This window comes from Henckelia pumila, chromosome 2 (genome assembly GCF_033568475.1).
Source record: "Henckelia pumila isolate YLH828 chromosome 2, ASM3356847v2, whole genome shotgun sequence".
NCBI lineage: Eukaryota > Viridiplantae > Streptophyta > Magnoliopsida > Lamiales > Gesneriaceae > Henckelia > Henckelia pumila.
In genome coordinates this window covers 134,964,731-134,980,102 of record NC_133121.1, presented here as the reverse complement: position 1 = coordinate 134,980,102, position 15,372 = coordinate 134,964,731, and the positions used below count along the sequence as shown (strand labels likewise).

General features: G+C 35.5%; 3 protein-coding genes across 5 annotated transcripts; 2 read left to right on the top strand and 1 right to left on the bottom strand.

The window, feature by feature from the left end:
- Positions 1-608: 608 nt before the first annotated feature.
- Positions 609-2,748, top strand: LOC140882277 (UV-B-induced protein At3g17800, chloroplastic). 2 transcript variants are annotated; one of them, XM_073288188.1, is made up of 3 exons: positions 961-1,099; positions 1,516-1,719; positions 1,793-2,748. In XM_073288188.1, exons 2-3 carry the CDS (start codon positions 1,697-1,699, stop codon positions 2,586-2,588), a joined length of 819 nt encoding a protein of 272 aa, XP_073144289.1. In that variant the 5' UTR covers positions 961-1,099; positions 1,516-1,696; the 3' UTR covers positions 2,589-2,748. The 2 variants fall into 2 exon arrangements, with proteins under 2 accessions (XP_073144288.1, XP_073144289.1); XM_073288187.1 differs by lacking the exon at positions 1,516-1,719 and having other exon boundaries at positions 609-1,099.
- A 3,295-nt stretch (positions 2,749-6,043) lies between these two features.
- Positions 6,044-11,824, top strand: LOC140878476 (serine/threonine-protein kinase MHK). 2 transcript variants are annotated; one of them, XM_073282076.1, is made up of 18 exons: positions 6,044-6,197; positions 6,905-7,280; positions 7,352-7,430; positions 7,529-7,597; positions 7,741-7,830; positions 8,472-8,610; positions 8,708-8,810; positions 8,900-8,952; positions 9,240-9,306; positions 9,596-9,704; positions 9,811-9,876; positions 9,945-10,013; positions 10,090-10,141; positions 10,231-10,335; positions 10,679-10,710; positions 10,796-10,841; positions 10,988-11,063; positions 11,425-11,824. In XM_073282076.1, exons 2-18 carry the CDS (start codon positions 7,273-7,275, stop codon positions 11,552-11,554), a joined length of 1,293 nt encoding a protein of 430 aa, XP_073138177.1. In that variant the 5' UTR covers positions 6,044-6,197; positions 6,905-7,272; the 3' UTR covers positions 11,555-11,824. The 2 variants fall into 2 exon arrangements, with proteins under 2 accessions (XP_073138177.1, XP_073138178.1); XM_073282077.1 differs by lacking the exon at positions 6,044-6,197 and adding an exon at positions 6,341-6,518.
- Positions 11,825-12,488: 664 nt separating this feature from the next.
- LOC140884239 (anthocyanidin-3-O-glucoside rhamnosyltransferase-like) lies at positions 12,489-14,113 on the bottom strand. Its single transcript, XM_073290930.1, has one exon. It carries the CDS (start codon positions 14,023-14,025, stop codon positions 12,613-12,615), a length of 1,413 nt encoding a protein of 470 aa, XP_073147031.1. The 5' UTR covers positions 14,026-14,113; the 3' UTR covers positions 12,489-12,612.
- Positions 14,114-15,372: the final 1,259 nt, after the last annotated feature.

The following is a 15,372-nucleotide window of genomic DNA, read 5'->3' as shown; positions in this document are numbered from 1 at the left end:
TGCAAACGAGTCGAATCGAGCCGAATAATGGTAAAATTTTAAGGTTCGAATTCGGCTCGATAAGATATTCGAGTTCGAGCTCGATTCGAAGTTCGATAATTTCAAATATTTGGGCTCGAGCTCGGCTCGAAATAAAGTTCGAATTCGAGTTCAGTTCGAAATATTCGAACCTATTCGTGAACTATTCGAATATTATGGTTCGAAAAGCTCGAAATATATATATTTATTATATAATTATATTATATTAATTAAATATTAAGGTTCGCGAACTATTCGTGAACTATCGAACAGAGTAATTTCGGCTCGAGTTCATCTCGAAAAAAAGTTCGAACATATTCGAATTCGGCTCGAGTTCGATAAGCTCGAATACGAATCAAATATTTATCGAGCGGGCTTATAAAACTCACGAACATGTTCAATTCGTTTGAGACCCTTGATAAGATACGATGTCCCCACCACAATTGTTTCCTAATTGACCCTTAATTGGATCATCATTATAATTATATTCGTCCAATACAATAATTCCATTCCACCTTATCCAATTTCTCCCCGCACCTCTACACACAAACCATTCTATATCTATCTCTACTAATAATATATTGGGTTTCACCAAAGATATCTTTGTATAGGATTGGACTAGAAGAATTTAGATTTTTTGGTCGCAAATCTCTGTGAAATTAACTGAACCCACAAAAAAATTTTCACCATCGAATCGATCAGCGTTGCAGATTTTATCATAAACAGTGTCTTGAATGGACTGCTGCCTTTTCTACGGGAGACCCAGTTTTTCTTTCGCAACTTTGTCCACTGGGACCTTACGCCGTCCGATAGATTGTGGGTTGCGTTTTGATCGAAGGCCGTTGATCGTCTTGGCCAGTGCTAGTGGTAGTAGTGCTAGCAAGTGCGAGTTTGGTGGCTTGAACGCGCCGTTGGAGCCCCGGACGCCGGCTGGGAGGCTCTTGAGCGGAGTATTACTTGATGATCGGGGTAGATTTCAGTTCGCGGCTCGGGAGCAGTTGGAGATGCTGGCGGCTGAAAGGGATGAAGCCGATGCGCGTATGCGGCTAAGCCTCGGCTCTGACGAAGCTTGTCTTCACAGGTTGGTTGGTGCCTATGTGTTTATTGCAGATTCTGATCTATTCAATTATCCAAGTTCTTTTTTTGTTGATTCCTATTGCATGCTTTAAGGATGTTATAATGCCTTTATTGATTTTTCTGGTGGTAATTGTGTTGTGATTTGCTGGCTACTTTCGAGGTACTTAATTTTGATTTATTTATTGACCCCTCTTCAGGTAATTGAGACTCGAAGTTACTTTGTGAAGTGAAATCAAATTTCTTGATGATATTTGCCTCTCAAAGTGTACATTCTTAGGTTGTATTGGTTCGCAAGTGAGGGGATTTGGGTGTGTTGATTTTTGTATGGTGGCTGACATTATCTTTTTTACCACATCAAGATTTAGGCTATTTGCTTGTATTCTTTTTATGAACTGCATCCACGTTTTTGCATAAACGCAGAACTCTTTGAGAATGGCATGGGCCGGAGAGGGTGTACTAGTGCATCGAGTTCCTGCAACGGCTGGAGGAGGGTGTACTAGTACTGCCGCCGGACATAGTGTGATCTCGTCAAGAAATTTAATCTCGTGATATATTGATTGCCTCTGTAATTTGGTATCAATTCGTGATTGTGGGAATACTGATGCTGAAATCTGGGAAATCTTGGTAATGTTGGTTGATTTACGCAGAGTCGATCAGTTTGTGCACTTTTGTACTAACTTGAGTGTAATTTTGGCAGGAGGATTGCGGGACTGAAAAGGGATGAATGCAGAGATGTGGTTGAAGATGTCATGTATATGCTGATTTACTACAAGTTTTCTGAGATCGGAGTTTATCCAGTCCCCCGGATTTCTCAATGTGTCTATAATGGTCGGCTTGAGATTTGGCCTTCGAGGGATTGGGAACTGGAGTCTATCCATAGCATTGAGGCTGTGGAGATGGTGAGGGAACATTTGAATGATGTTGTTGGAGTTAGGGCAAATTCGAATGTCACAGAGAGTTGGGCCATTACTGAGATTGAAAGGCTTCGTCTCTGCAAATTGTATGCTGCTTCCGTTCTGTATGGATACTTCTTGAAGTCCGCTTCTCTAAGACACAGTTTGGAATGCGGTCTTTACCATAGCAACTTCAACATTGGTGATTGTACCCACGTACCTGTTTCAGAGACATTTTCTTTAGAATCGAAGCTCGTTGCCTTCGGTCACAGCAGCAACCCGAGGTCTACTTCTGTGGGTCAAGTATCATATGGACCAGTGAAAAGACCAAAAAATTTAAAACATTATTTGATGGGATTTGACCGAGAAACTATCCAGATGTGCGCAAGACCGAAGTCTACTGAGGCCTTGAATCTGATAGAGAGATACACTTGTGCCCTCTTTGGAGACAAGAAGACTGGTCTGATTGAATCCAACGAGATAATTTCAACATCTTTTGCAAGTCTGAAGAGATTTGTGCTTGAAGCTGTCGCTTTTGGTTCTTTCCTCCTGGAAGCAGAAAACTGCGTGAATGATGTATATATGCTCGAGGAAAACTGAGCATGATCCGACTATAATGCGATCTGTGCTCTCGTATATTTGTGCATATAATTAGTTTTCTTTTTTCAAGCTTATGCGTATTTGTGCAGATGAAATGCGCACTTGTACAGAACATGCTCTGATTTCTTAATGACAAAACAATGTTTATATTCCAGTTCCACAGATCATGGTAGTGGTTTTTTTTGTTACCAAATCTTGAGGTTTCTTGCTGTGTAAATTTCTGTGATATACATTTCTATGATTCTTACACAAAACCTAGAGTGGTAATGAATTCTTGGATTCGTTAAATGAAGTTGGATTCTTGTATGATGCAGAAGAGATACTCCCCAAGATAAATAGACACAGATAGAATATATTGTACATTTCATTAATATAATTGACCTTGTCAACCTCAAGTCTTTCTTTACTCCTCAAATTCAAATTTCTTATGTTACACTGAATCTTCCTTTTGAAATGACTTTGAATTGTTACAATTTGTGGGAAACAACTACCATATATTATTCATAAAAAACAAAAAAAAAACTACCATATATTATACTGCAAGAAAAGAAAGCCAGATTAAATAACTGAAATTCAACGTTGAACCTGTTTATACAGCTTCCTAAACCTTGTCTTCCTTCCCAAGATTCTCGTTTCCCCTCCTCCAGAAATGATCGTCCTCCTCTTAAAAACCGTGTTTTTCGTTTTGAGCACGTTGTCAAACTTGATAACGCGTTTGATCTTCACTGCGACGGCCCATGTACTGGTAAAATTGATACAAATGCTCAAAGTCCAGGGAGAAGGCAGCCAAATGGTGCTTGAACAAGTCAGAGACATGATCAAGGCATTGATGGAGTACTTGATCGGTTTTGTAATCCAAGAGATTAAGACCATCGTATCATCTTTGTTCAATCTCGTGAAAGAAGAGATATTGAGCACTCCATCTGCTATAGCTTCAGCAGTAGCCGGATTGATAGAAAAGTCGAGTACTATGTTTAATGGGGCTGTGGAGGATTTTCCTGAATTGCTGAATGCTTTTTTACAGATGGTGAGCGAAATTACGACAGGTTTGTTGAAAAATTGCCAGGATGCCGTTGGATATGTAGTTGAGAAGGCTGTGAATTGAATCAATATGTGGAACTTTTTGTTAACAACTAGAAATCATATGTTTTGCTATTTGTGCATAAAATATATATACAATCAGTGGAGAGGTATAAGATTTAATATTAGAAATTGCAAAATTTGTATGCTGGTGTTAAATAACAACTATTGAAGTTGTGAAATTACTATTGAATCATTTTTCTTTGCCTTAAAGAATGCCAAAGATGTATGTGTAGGGTTGACTTTTTCAGAAATTTACAGTCAATTGCTTCCATTTGAGAACAAAAGCAAAATAAAATCAAACACATAATTTTTATTGCTGAAAATATTGTGGATTGATCCACCAATAAGGTTGGGTTGATAATTCGGGCTTGCTATTTTGGTAATTTTCATGTAATTTACTTATTTTACGGTCTTTGGTTTGTATCAGTAGAAATCGTGATTTAATATTATTTTAAGGATCTGTGTTATTGTCAAATTATCTTTATGTCAAGTAGTTGTTAAATAACAATTATATGTGTTTTCGTTAATGTTTATATTTTGATTTATTATTTTGACTTTGAATAATTTTTTTCGATATTTCTCAGTTCGTATATAACATTAAGATTTTAGCATTTTAATGTTGAGTCTTAATAATAAATTTCATCTAATCTAAAAAAAAGTAAGACATGCACAATAAACAAACTATTTTCCTTAAAATTATGTTACAAAACAAATATTGAACAAATGAACAAGGCAATACACAACCACAAAAAAAAAAAAAAATCAAATAAAAATAATAATAAAAAAGGAGAATGATACCAAAATTTTATGATTTATATAAATTGTTTTACTTGCACATGAACAATGTTGTACCGAAAACGCAACTATATCTAGCACCGGGTGGAAATGGAATAGATCCATTTTTAAATATTCTTTTTAAATAACAACAATAATATCCTTTCATTAGAAAATCTTTGATTTTTTTTCTTATTTTATGGAACAATATCAACGTCCTGGAATGAATTACAAACATAAAATTGATCCTTTTCGAATATTATCATTAATGAGGAAATTTGAAATTCTATCTCTTCTCATTGGGAAAGATTAAATAAATGTTGATGCATCTCTCCTCAATTTGTATTTGGATCAAATAATTTGATTTCAAATTCACATCTCAAAAGACTCAAAATTAGAATGAATTAAAATATATATTTTTGGATTAATAAGTTTCAAATTCTTCAATCTTATGATCATGACGATTAAAAACGGATAAAGATATAAGTTGCCATATTTAATTTTTTTTATCGAAAGATTAAAACTTTGCAGAATCTATTCCATCAAATGTGATTGGACTCACAAGTTTAATTTTGAATATCTTACTATTCACAGAAACTCAGGTGAGGTGTTGTTAATTAATATGAGAGAGATATCCTATTTGAATTAGTCTAATGTCTAGACTCCAGACTCATACTTACACATGGAGGTGTCAAAATGACTTAGGTTCATCAAGTTGGCATGCTCCGCCATACAAATTAGATGGTTTGGATTGACAATTTTTTAATTCGCCTAAAAGATGAGTCGCACTGCCTCGTCTAATTGTGGATTGTGGTGGGTTGCGGGTCGACTCGTCAAAACCCGTCAAATTACACATAATTCAGTCGGGTTGGCTAGTTCCGTCATCTAAAATAGGTGAGTTGAATTGATATTTTCCAAAACCGTCTAAAAGGTGGGTCGGCCCTCGCTCTGCTAGCCCGTTTTGACATCTCTACTTAAATAATATAATATAATACTTTTGACATAAAACTAATATTTTTTGTTGAATCAAATAAGAGATCCGTCTTTAAAAAAACAAAAGAAACGAAAAGACAAAAATGTAATATCTATACTAAATATGACCAATTTTGACAAAAAAAATTGGTGTTATCTTTTTTCTAATAATAGACATTATTTATACATATAGTATAAATATATATTTAATGTAACTCATTGTGAATTAATTTGATGAAGTTTAAATGAAAGTTAAAATGTGTATGTTTATATATATATATATATATATATATATATATAATTTTGATCTTATGCGTATATATGAATTTTGTGAATGACCACTAAACTGATTAATGGTTGTCAAAAACAAAAAAAAAAATTTACAATACAGTGTTAGGCTGGCTGTTTGCTTACGAAAATCTTAGACATTGGCATGATCAAAACTATATGTATATATATTTATATAAAAATAGATATGATGTGGATTTGTTTCAAATAGAAAAAAATATTCGCTGGATCTTTAATACATAATAAATTAAAATAAAATAATATTATCTTTGAATATATTAATATTAATATTTATATAATATAATTTGGTTTCTTCTCAAACGCTTCTTCTGCGGATTTTGCTGTTAATATATTCATATCCTACCTTTCATTCATCTTTCTCTCTCTTCTCTCTGTGCCTTGTTTTCAACGATTCCTGCCTTGTTACATTCTTGATCCCCAGCATCCAATTCTCTCTCTAGATCCTTCTTCTTTCACTCGTCTTGTGTTGAGGTGAGTTCAATCCGCTCATTTTCCGTTTCGATTTTGGGGTGAGAAATCTGTGCGTGCGTGCGTGAGTCTCAGATTTTCTTCTTTAAATTGTTATTGTTTGAATTTTCTGTTTTGCGCGTCTTTGTTTTTAGATTGTTTGAGTAATTCTGATAAAGTTGGTTCATTTTTAAAATTCATTGGCATGTTGGATTCTCGAGATTGAGATTTCCCTGTTCTTTTTAGCTTGTTGAATCTAATTTTTACTTTACCAATTTTCTTAACCTTCTGTTAGTTGTATTGCGTAATTTGTTTTTTTTTTCTTCCTGATGTGTTAAATTACTGGTGAGTAATTGAGTATATTTAATTCAGATTGCGTTTGACTGAACTTTTATGATTGGGTTGTCTTGTTTTTGTGTTGGTATAATTTTTTTAAGGGGACTTATTTTTTTTGAAAGGGGATTTATTTTTTTTGAAAGGGGGACTTAAACGATGGAGTATATTCCTTTTATATATATATATATATATATATATATATCGATCTTCTGGACCTCAATCCGGGTAGAAATGGATTAACATTGGATGTTCTCTTGATGATTTGAGTTTAGCTGATTTCAGTATGCACTTGCGTTTCCAGATAACAGCTCTTTCTTTTTCAAAATTTCAGCCATTTTTCACAGGCCTTGGTCGATGATAATTTGATTTTTGCTTCGACTTTTTATTTTTCGCAGATGGTTGAGATTTTTTGAGATACACGAAAAGCTTGAGCCGATGATTGTTGATTATTTTGGAACATCAGTAGCTTCAACATTTTTAGCAGACCTTTTAGGGAGCAGTGGCTGCTGTTAAATGATAATATTTGCTCGCAGCTTCTAGAGGGCTGCATATAAGCATGTTGATAGCATTTTGGTTAATTTTCAACCATTCTTACGATGAAAAGCCTTCCCTTTACTACATATTATATTATTCGATGGACACAAACGTGGATGCAAACATACAGTTGGTTGAAGAGTACTGTTTAGACTGTGTAGAAACCTCTCTCAAGAGATTAGAAGTCCATTGATCTAAACTCACTGTTCAGTATTTCGTGTATTGAAAAATGGAAAGGTGAGCATACTTGTTTTTCTTACTTTCTTCTTCAAGCATTGCAATTTCTTTGGCTCATGTCTGTGAGATAGGTATAAAATTTTGGAGGCGCTTGGAGATGGAACTTGCGGAAGTGTATATAAAGCCATTAGCATTGAAAGATATGAGATTGTAGGGGCTCTTTCTGTATTTGTTTCTTGTCTATTTCTCTCTGAGAGCCCTCAGAATAGGAAATGCAGAACCTTTCTTACATTCTAAATCCATTTCAGGTTGCAGTAAAAAAAATGAAAAGAAAGTTCTATTACTGGGATGAATGTGTAAACCTACGTGAAGTAAAGGTTCGTGATTCTTGCTGATACTTGCTTTATGCTTGAAGTTGATTAAAAAAAAGCGATGGAGCTTTAACAACTAAATATAGCTGGCCGTTGTACTTGTATTTGGGAAGAAACTATTGAAACTTTTATTTGTTCCTTTTGTGCAGTCTCTCCGTAAATTGCATCATCCTAACATCATCAAGTTGTTGGAGATTGTCCATGAAAATAATGAGCTTTTCTTCATATTTGAGTACATGGTATGATTGATATCTTTTTCATATCTCGAACCGTCCTTCATTTACATGTATAGTAAAGTTTCTCTACGTCGTTCATTTTTTGTTGAACATCCTCACTAAAAATTCTAAGCTTCTATTTTTTTCCCCTCATGCCTGATAGGAAAAAACATTTTGTTTTGTTTAACACAACTCCTGCTTTTTGGTTGTTGAGTTCATATTTAGTAGGGAGTAAAGCAACATACACTGGCAGTATTCAAATGGCAACATAACTAGTCATGCAACTTCTTTTTTTAGAGACAGAGGAATTAGAACTGAGGAACAAATAGTCATAGACTGTCAAATGAAGTCAAAGATCAATGACGTGAAATGGATAACAAAATGAGTTGAGCATTGAGGCAATGGAAAACAGGAAATGTCAAAGATATCTGGATGTGAATGCTGAAAAAGGATAGGAAAGATGAAAAAGCATTGCCTTGGCTTTGGTGATTTTTTTTGTCTACTCTGTAGAGAAGGGTCACATAAATTGCTGATGCTGGAAAAATAGAATTGGAAATTCTATTAATTTAAACCTGACGACCTTGGAGGGATGACACTCAATAAATGAGTATTGTGGAGGAACTAAAAACTGCCATACAATCTTGATCACGGGCTTTTATTTTCAGGAACATAATCTATACCAAATAATGAAAGAGCGGCAAACATCATTTTCAGAAGAAGATATTCGAGGCTTAATGTCTCAGGTGCTTCAAGGGCTTGCTCACGTACATAAACATGATTTTTTTCATCGGGATTTGAAACCTGGTAATTAGCATTTTTCTACAACAGATAGATTGGTACTTTTATCATGAGAAGAATCATAGTCGTGGACCTAATATAATCATACTCTTTCTGCATCCAGAAAATTTGCTGGTGACAAACAATACAATAAAGATTGCTGACTTTGGACTGGCTAGAGAACTCTCATCAACACCCCCTTTTACTGATTATGTTTCCACTCGTTGGTGAGACATATTTGTTTGCCTGCCGTTTCTTGCATGTACTTGTGATTTATAATTGTATGATTGGTGATTGTACTTATTATCTGTACAAGGTATCGAGCTCCGGAAGTATTGTTGCAATCTCCGAGCTATACCCCTGCCATTGGTACACAAAACCATATTATCTCTATCAGTTTCATTCATTTTAATTTGAAGTTTGATCAAACTCATGTATTCTTACCCTTATTTTTTGTTGTGACCTCATTTCGTGTCCATATTCTAGTAACACATTAACAATTATGAAACCTGTGTTAGAGTTGATGAATTTCGGTGCTCCTAACTTTAGTGAATTTTGATTTAGCTGTTTCTGAGAATTATTTTTTGAACTGTCTTTCTATCTTCTCATTCTTTACACGTGAATATATGGCTAATTAAATGCACAAAACCTCACAGATATGTGGGCAGTTGGTGCTATACTTGCCGAGCTTTTCACTTTGTGCCCGATTTTTCCTGGGGAAAGGTGACTGTTCTTGATCTGGTTTTCAGATTTATCTGTTTGTAGTCATATCATTGCTTTCATCCTTGACATGTATCTTAGTTCTTTCATATCCAACCACTTTGTTAAATTTCTACATGTGAATGACAGAACTTGTGTGTGCGTGCGCTCTAATTTTTTAAAATTCCGAAGCACTTTTAATTATGACTTGTTTATTGTTTATGTGAGATAGCATCATCAAGCTAGTTGACAGTTAGTGGATGTCTCTAGACTGTCCCCTAATTTTTGTGAATCTTATTTCATTCATGACCAGTGAAATTGATCAATTATACAAAATCTGCTGTGTACTTGGAGCACCCGATTGGAATACATTTCCTGAGGCTACTAACATTTCGCGACTGGTCGACATCACATTTTCAGAGGTAATTTCAACTTAATTTGGGCATTCATCTACTATTGTGTTTTAGATTTAGTTCCTTCTCAGATATTTTCAACTGATTTGAGTATGTATTTTCAATTTTGTTATAGATTATGCCTGTTGATCTTTCGGATGTTATTCCAAATGCAAGTTTTGAAGCAATTGACTTAATCAAGGTAGCTTTAGTCTGATACTTTTTGGGTTTTATGTGGCATCCATGTGCTAAATTTTCGCTTCTTTACAGCAACTATGTTCTTGGGATCCATTGAAGAGGCCGACTGCTGATCAATGTTTGCAGCATCCTTTCTTTCATGTAAAATGCATCATTGTGTATCTAAAATCCCACGTTGTTACTTCATTTGAACCTTGCTTTTCTGCCATTTTGACAGGTTGCCAAGCGAATTCCTCGTCTACCTGGAGATGCTCTTCAGCTTGGTCTAGGTAATTGCAGTTGATAACTTGCATTCTTCGGTAACTTGCATTCTTCTAGACGTTGCAGATATGATCTCTACTTATTACCAATACTGTAGGATCTGAGCCAAATCTTGAACTGAACCTTTGGAACTTTGGGACAGCATCAGATGATTGTTTTCTTGGCTTGACACTCGCATTGAATCCTACCGCCCCAAACTTGGGTAATGAAGTTCTGTTTATGAAATTTCATGATTTTTGAGATGTTGATCCTGATATGGACATATGTTTGCATTTTCCCTGGGCCAAAACAACAGGATTAGATATCCTTATGTTGTGAGACCTAACGAATACGAGGGAAAATGTAACTTGTGCATTGGTTAATGCTTAACCTGGTAAAAAATGTACATCTAGAAATTAGACGATGACAACTGTGGTGGCAAGCATGGATGTGTCCTAGGCTTTATGTAGTATAAATTTCCTATTGAGTCTAGTTTGTTATGATAACTAACTACGTCTTTTATTGAAACTTTACTTTTATTTAATGAGTATTTTTACTTTTTGTAGAGAAGGCCCGGAAAAGCCAAGGCACCAAAGAGGTATGCTTTCTTTTGTTTTTCTTTCTTCCGATAAGATATGGTAAGCTCAAGGTTCTCCTTGACATAGTTGTGACCTTCTGTGCAGGATGTAAAGATCTGCACTGGTTTTCATGAACATTCTCAACAACCAGGTAATTTGTGCCATTTAGTAGGTCATCGTTATTATATTTAACTTTCTAGCTCATCGAGTACCTTGTTCCTGATTGAACTGTTCGCCTTCAAAAAATTTCTTTTTCCCTCGAGAAGAAATAGAAATGATTGTTGCAATCCTTTGCAGTTTTCTGGTCATTGTTTCCTTCTGATCCCAATGTAATTACTACATCAGTGGAGTCTTCCCTATCCTTGTCTTTCAGGTAAATTGCACAGCCACCTGTAAATTTGAGTTTGTGGTGAAAATGTTGCTTGCTGTTCATTGAAGCACTGAAATATAATATGTTGGGGAGAGTAAAATTCGGCTGGATCAAGTATTAAATTTTATTGGTGCAATTTGAAATTCCTGTCCTCTCTTATTGATGGCCGACTTTCCCACTGATTTACAACGGTTATCAAATTTATGAAATATGATATGGGCAAAATGACTTCATTTTTCAGATTTATAATGTCTATTTTTCTTTAAATCTCATATGCGCAGCATATTATTGCCACTGGAGGTTACGTAGTCGAGTTTCTTATGGCCTTCTGTCTCAATCTTTTTACTTTTTTCACCAATTGCAGTTCAGTTCCACATCCACCAATTGGAGCTCCACAATCCTCAGGATTTGCCATGAGTTCCTTTCAATCCAACATCCTGGACCGCTCCTTAATGGCGACATCCTCCCCATTCCAGCACGTTCATCACCTTTGACATGGCACAGCTGTGCTTTGTCGAGGGTATGATCATTTGAGGAGGTTCTTATCGAAGTTTACTACAAATCTAACCGTTCACTAGTGATATACTGTAAAGTATCATCCAAATAATTATTCTGGGAAATTCTACCCCCTCCCCCAAGCATTTCATCTCATTGTTGTCATAGGTTGAATATAAGGGTATATAGTCGTGGAAGTAAGTGTTATGAAGCTACTAGGCATGACTCTGTAGATGCTCGCAGTTTATTGCAATGTTGTTTTTGGTTTCCTCTTCTGAGTAAGATATGATTTTGCTGTCATTGTACTTTAATTTTTGCCAACTTGACCTCGTTCATTCTGGAGAAAGGAAGAAAGATTCTGTGGCCCTTTGCAAAATTATTTAATTTAGAAAGGACAGAAAAAAAATGACACGTGTATTTTGTTCTTAAATTCGTTTTAATAATTTTTTTCCTTTTCTTTAAGTGAAGGTTAATAATTAAATTATGTATTATTATTACATCTAAAATGTGTGGAAGACGATTTTTTTTTATTAATTAATGATGTAGATGTACGTGTATTATTGATGGAGTATTCAAATAATATAATATATATAGTAGGCACAGCTTACTGTAATAAAAGCTATGAAACTAATTTCAACCATATGCATTAAAGAAACAACATTATTACATCTAGTAGGAGCTACCCAAACTCTTAAAGACATTTTTGGTTGGCATCTAGACACTAGTTTTCTCCCCTCCAAAGCACAACCGATTCGTTTTTCAAAATATTATTGAATAAAATCATCATGTTTAATCTTTAATTACATACATAATTTCTACTTTTTTCCCCTCAAATAATCGTGTGCTCTTTTGTCATATATAGCTTATGAGCAGCGAAGGCATCAAAATCACTAATCATAAATAACTCAAATAAGCATCTCCAAGTAGTAAATAATCAAATCAACTTATAGTAAAGGATTATGCAACTCGATGACAGATTTGGCATAAATCCAATTCCCTTTATTAAACAAAACAACATTACTAATTATAACCAAATATCTAGTTCTAGGAAGTATCCTCAAGCGCCTGAGATTCCTGCAACTGTCTCCAGTTCCTTCACCAAACCCTTGATCAGATTGTTCTCAGCTTCCTCGTTAAGAAGAAACTCCTTCCATTTCTTCTGATTCTCTCTGATGGTTTTCCCAGGTTCTTCATCTTCAAACACAACAGCTTCAATGGCGGCCTTTATATCTTCTTTCCCGAAATACCCATCATCATCTCCCCTGTTCACCTCCACTCCCACCTTCAAATCACCGCTCACAAGCTTCGAGTTCAAGAATTGGTCACCCTTTTGTGGCAGCATTACGAGCTGGCAATCGTTCACGATTGCTTCAATCACAGAACTAAATCCCGCGTGGCATAAATAGTACCCTACGCTGCTGTGAGCAAGAATCTGCTTTTGCTGCACCCACCCCGTGGAAATGACACCTCTGCCCTTCACCCTCTCCAGGAGCCCTTCCGGAAGGGCCCTTTTCAGCTCTGCTGAGATATCTTTATCGGCGGGGAAGTTTAGCACTAGAAAGAATGGCAGGCTGGTGAGTTCCAGGCCTAATGCCAGTTCTTTTATCTGATCGTCGTTCAAGAATGTTTCGCTCCCAAATGAGCAGTAAATGACAGATTTAGCGTCAAAATTGGCTAACCAGTTAGCCCATTTCTCCTCCAGTGGATCAGTCGCCGGTTCCGGCACCACCGGGCCGACTAAAAGAACGGGTTTTTGGAACTGGGATTTGACGTATTCGATGTAAGGAGCTTCCATTTCGTTGCAGGTCTTTGCGAGTATGATCGAGCAGCCTTTTAGGCCTGAAATCACTCGATCGTACACGCAAGGTTTTCCATGGAAACTCTTGAAAATGTACTGAAAATTCCGGGCTACAAAGGTTTTCACCGAAGTGATGGAGGTTTTCGGGAAATTGGGCGGTGGGAATTTCACTTCTTCGACGGTTGGATACCTCGTCGGCTCCGGGAGCCTAGCTGGGACAGTCAAGAACGCGGTAGAAAGAGCGATGAAAACAGAGTAGAACACCGTTTTGATGCCCAACTCGGAAGCCATTTTGGGAAGCCATTCTTGAGCAAAGTCGAAGACGACGAAATGGGGTTTGAGCTGCGATAGAAGATCCTTGATCTGTGGTTGCATGAGATCGAGTGCAACTTTGAGAAGTTCGGCTTGGGAAGGACTGAGGTCTGCGGTGCTCTCGATCCCCGGGGGAAGGCCCTCCACCATTGGCAGTGTGAGAGGGAAGATTTGCAGAGTGGGATTGGGATTGAGCATGGATTCAATGCGGTGAACGTTGGCTGGTGCTGAGAAAAATGAGATGTTGACGCCATTAGAGGAGAGCTTGTTGGATAGTTGAACGAATGGGCTTATGTGACCAAAAGCAAAGAAAGGGAACATCACAACATGGAGATCATTTGTTCTTGATTTGTACTCCATTTCTAGTCACTCTTTCTTGAATTTACTTCTCTTTGGGACTTCTGTATATAGGCTAGCAGAAAGTGTATATATATGCAGGGGATTTCAACAATTGAAAGTTGATTAGAGATTTGAATGGTGGTTCGCAATTAGGCCTCGTTTAGTAAAGGACGAGATTATTAAATGATTAATAAATTGATTGATAAGTGATTGATAAGTAAAAATGTATAATATATGTGATAGTTAATATTATATTTGATATGATTTTTAAAATATGTATTTTTTATTGCCCAAAATAACCTCGTCCAAACCCAAATCTCTCTCCTCTCACCCACACAATTGAATATAATAATAATATTTAGATTTCCACCTACTGCACGCCTATCACAAAAATAATGAAAAAGAACAAATGGATTTGAAAAAAATGATGAAAGCAATTGACTCTGAAGAAGATGAAGACGAAAGCCAATTTCAAGCACTCCATCTCGGATTCCTTCAATATGTAGTTGTAAGCCTTTTTTGACCCTTGATATTTTTTTTCGTTTTGTTTTTTTTCCGAAATTTTTTTTCTGGGTTTAGGGGATAGTTCGAAAATCGTTTCCTTTCATCACAAATCTGAGTTCGCCAGTAACAATACTTCGGACATGGCACGCCTATGTTCAAGAATTTTCTGTTGTCATTATTATTATTTTTGTTGTTGTTGTCATTATTATTTGATGGAGATGCATGTTTCCAAATATAATGAATAGCTATACCTATACTGGATTCTCATTTAATGGATTCAGACAAGTGTCAAAACATATAGGAATTAGCTATTAAGGCACCGTTTTTTTTTTTCATCATGTTACTAATATATCTATAAGTCATCTCATTTCATCTCACGTTTTTCTCATCATATTATTTATATATATATTAACTATTTATTTTACATCAATCAAATCATTAATTATTTATCTCACATCAATCAAATCATTGAATTCAAATTACTATATTATCCTTTATAAATAATATAAATTTTATTTTATTTATTATTAAAAAAACAAAATAGTCATTTAATATTTTTATTTAAAATTTAATCAATCAAATCAAATAAACCATAATCTATCAATCAAATTTAATATTATTTTAACTATCATTTCTTATTTATTTTTATTGCATTATACTACTTATCTATATATTACTTATATCATACCTCAAATCAAACGGTGCCTAAGTAGTTGGCATGGTTCTTGAGGAGATTCTACAAGTTGATCATTCTGGAAGCACGGGATGATCATTAGCTAAATAAATAATCATGCATGCATGTAATCCGAATAATGGAAATATCAAATGTCCTTTTCTCAAAAAGTTTTGTACTCTCATGCATCT

Bases quoted from the DNA above. Each gene is read 5' to 3' on its own strand.
- LOC140878476 (XM_073282076.1), top strand. The intron at 10,336-10,678 runs GTAATGAAGTTC...TACTTTTTGTAG, and splicing joins TCCTACCGCCCCAAACTTGG to AGAAGGCCCGGAAAAGCCAA. The intron at 10,842-10,987 runs GTAATTTGTGCC...AATCCTTTGCAG, and splicing joins TGAACATTCTCAACAACCAG to TTTTCTGGTCATTGTTTCCT.
- LOC140884239 (XM_073290930.1), bottom strand. From the start codon at position 14,025: ATGGAGTACAAATCAAGAACAAATGATCTCCATGTTGTGATGTTCCCT.
- LOC140882277 (XM_073288187.1), top strand. From the start codon at position 753: ATGGACTGCTGCCTTTTCTACGGGAGACCCAGTTTTTCTTTCGCAACT. The intron at 1,100-1,792 runs GTTGGTTGGTGC...TAATTTTGGCAG, and splicing joins GACGAAGCTTGTCTTCACAG to GAGGATTGCGGGACTGAAAA.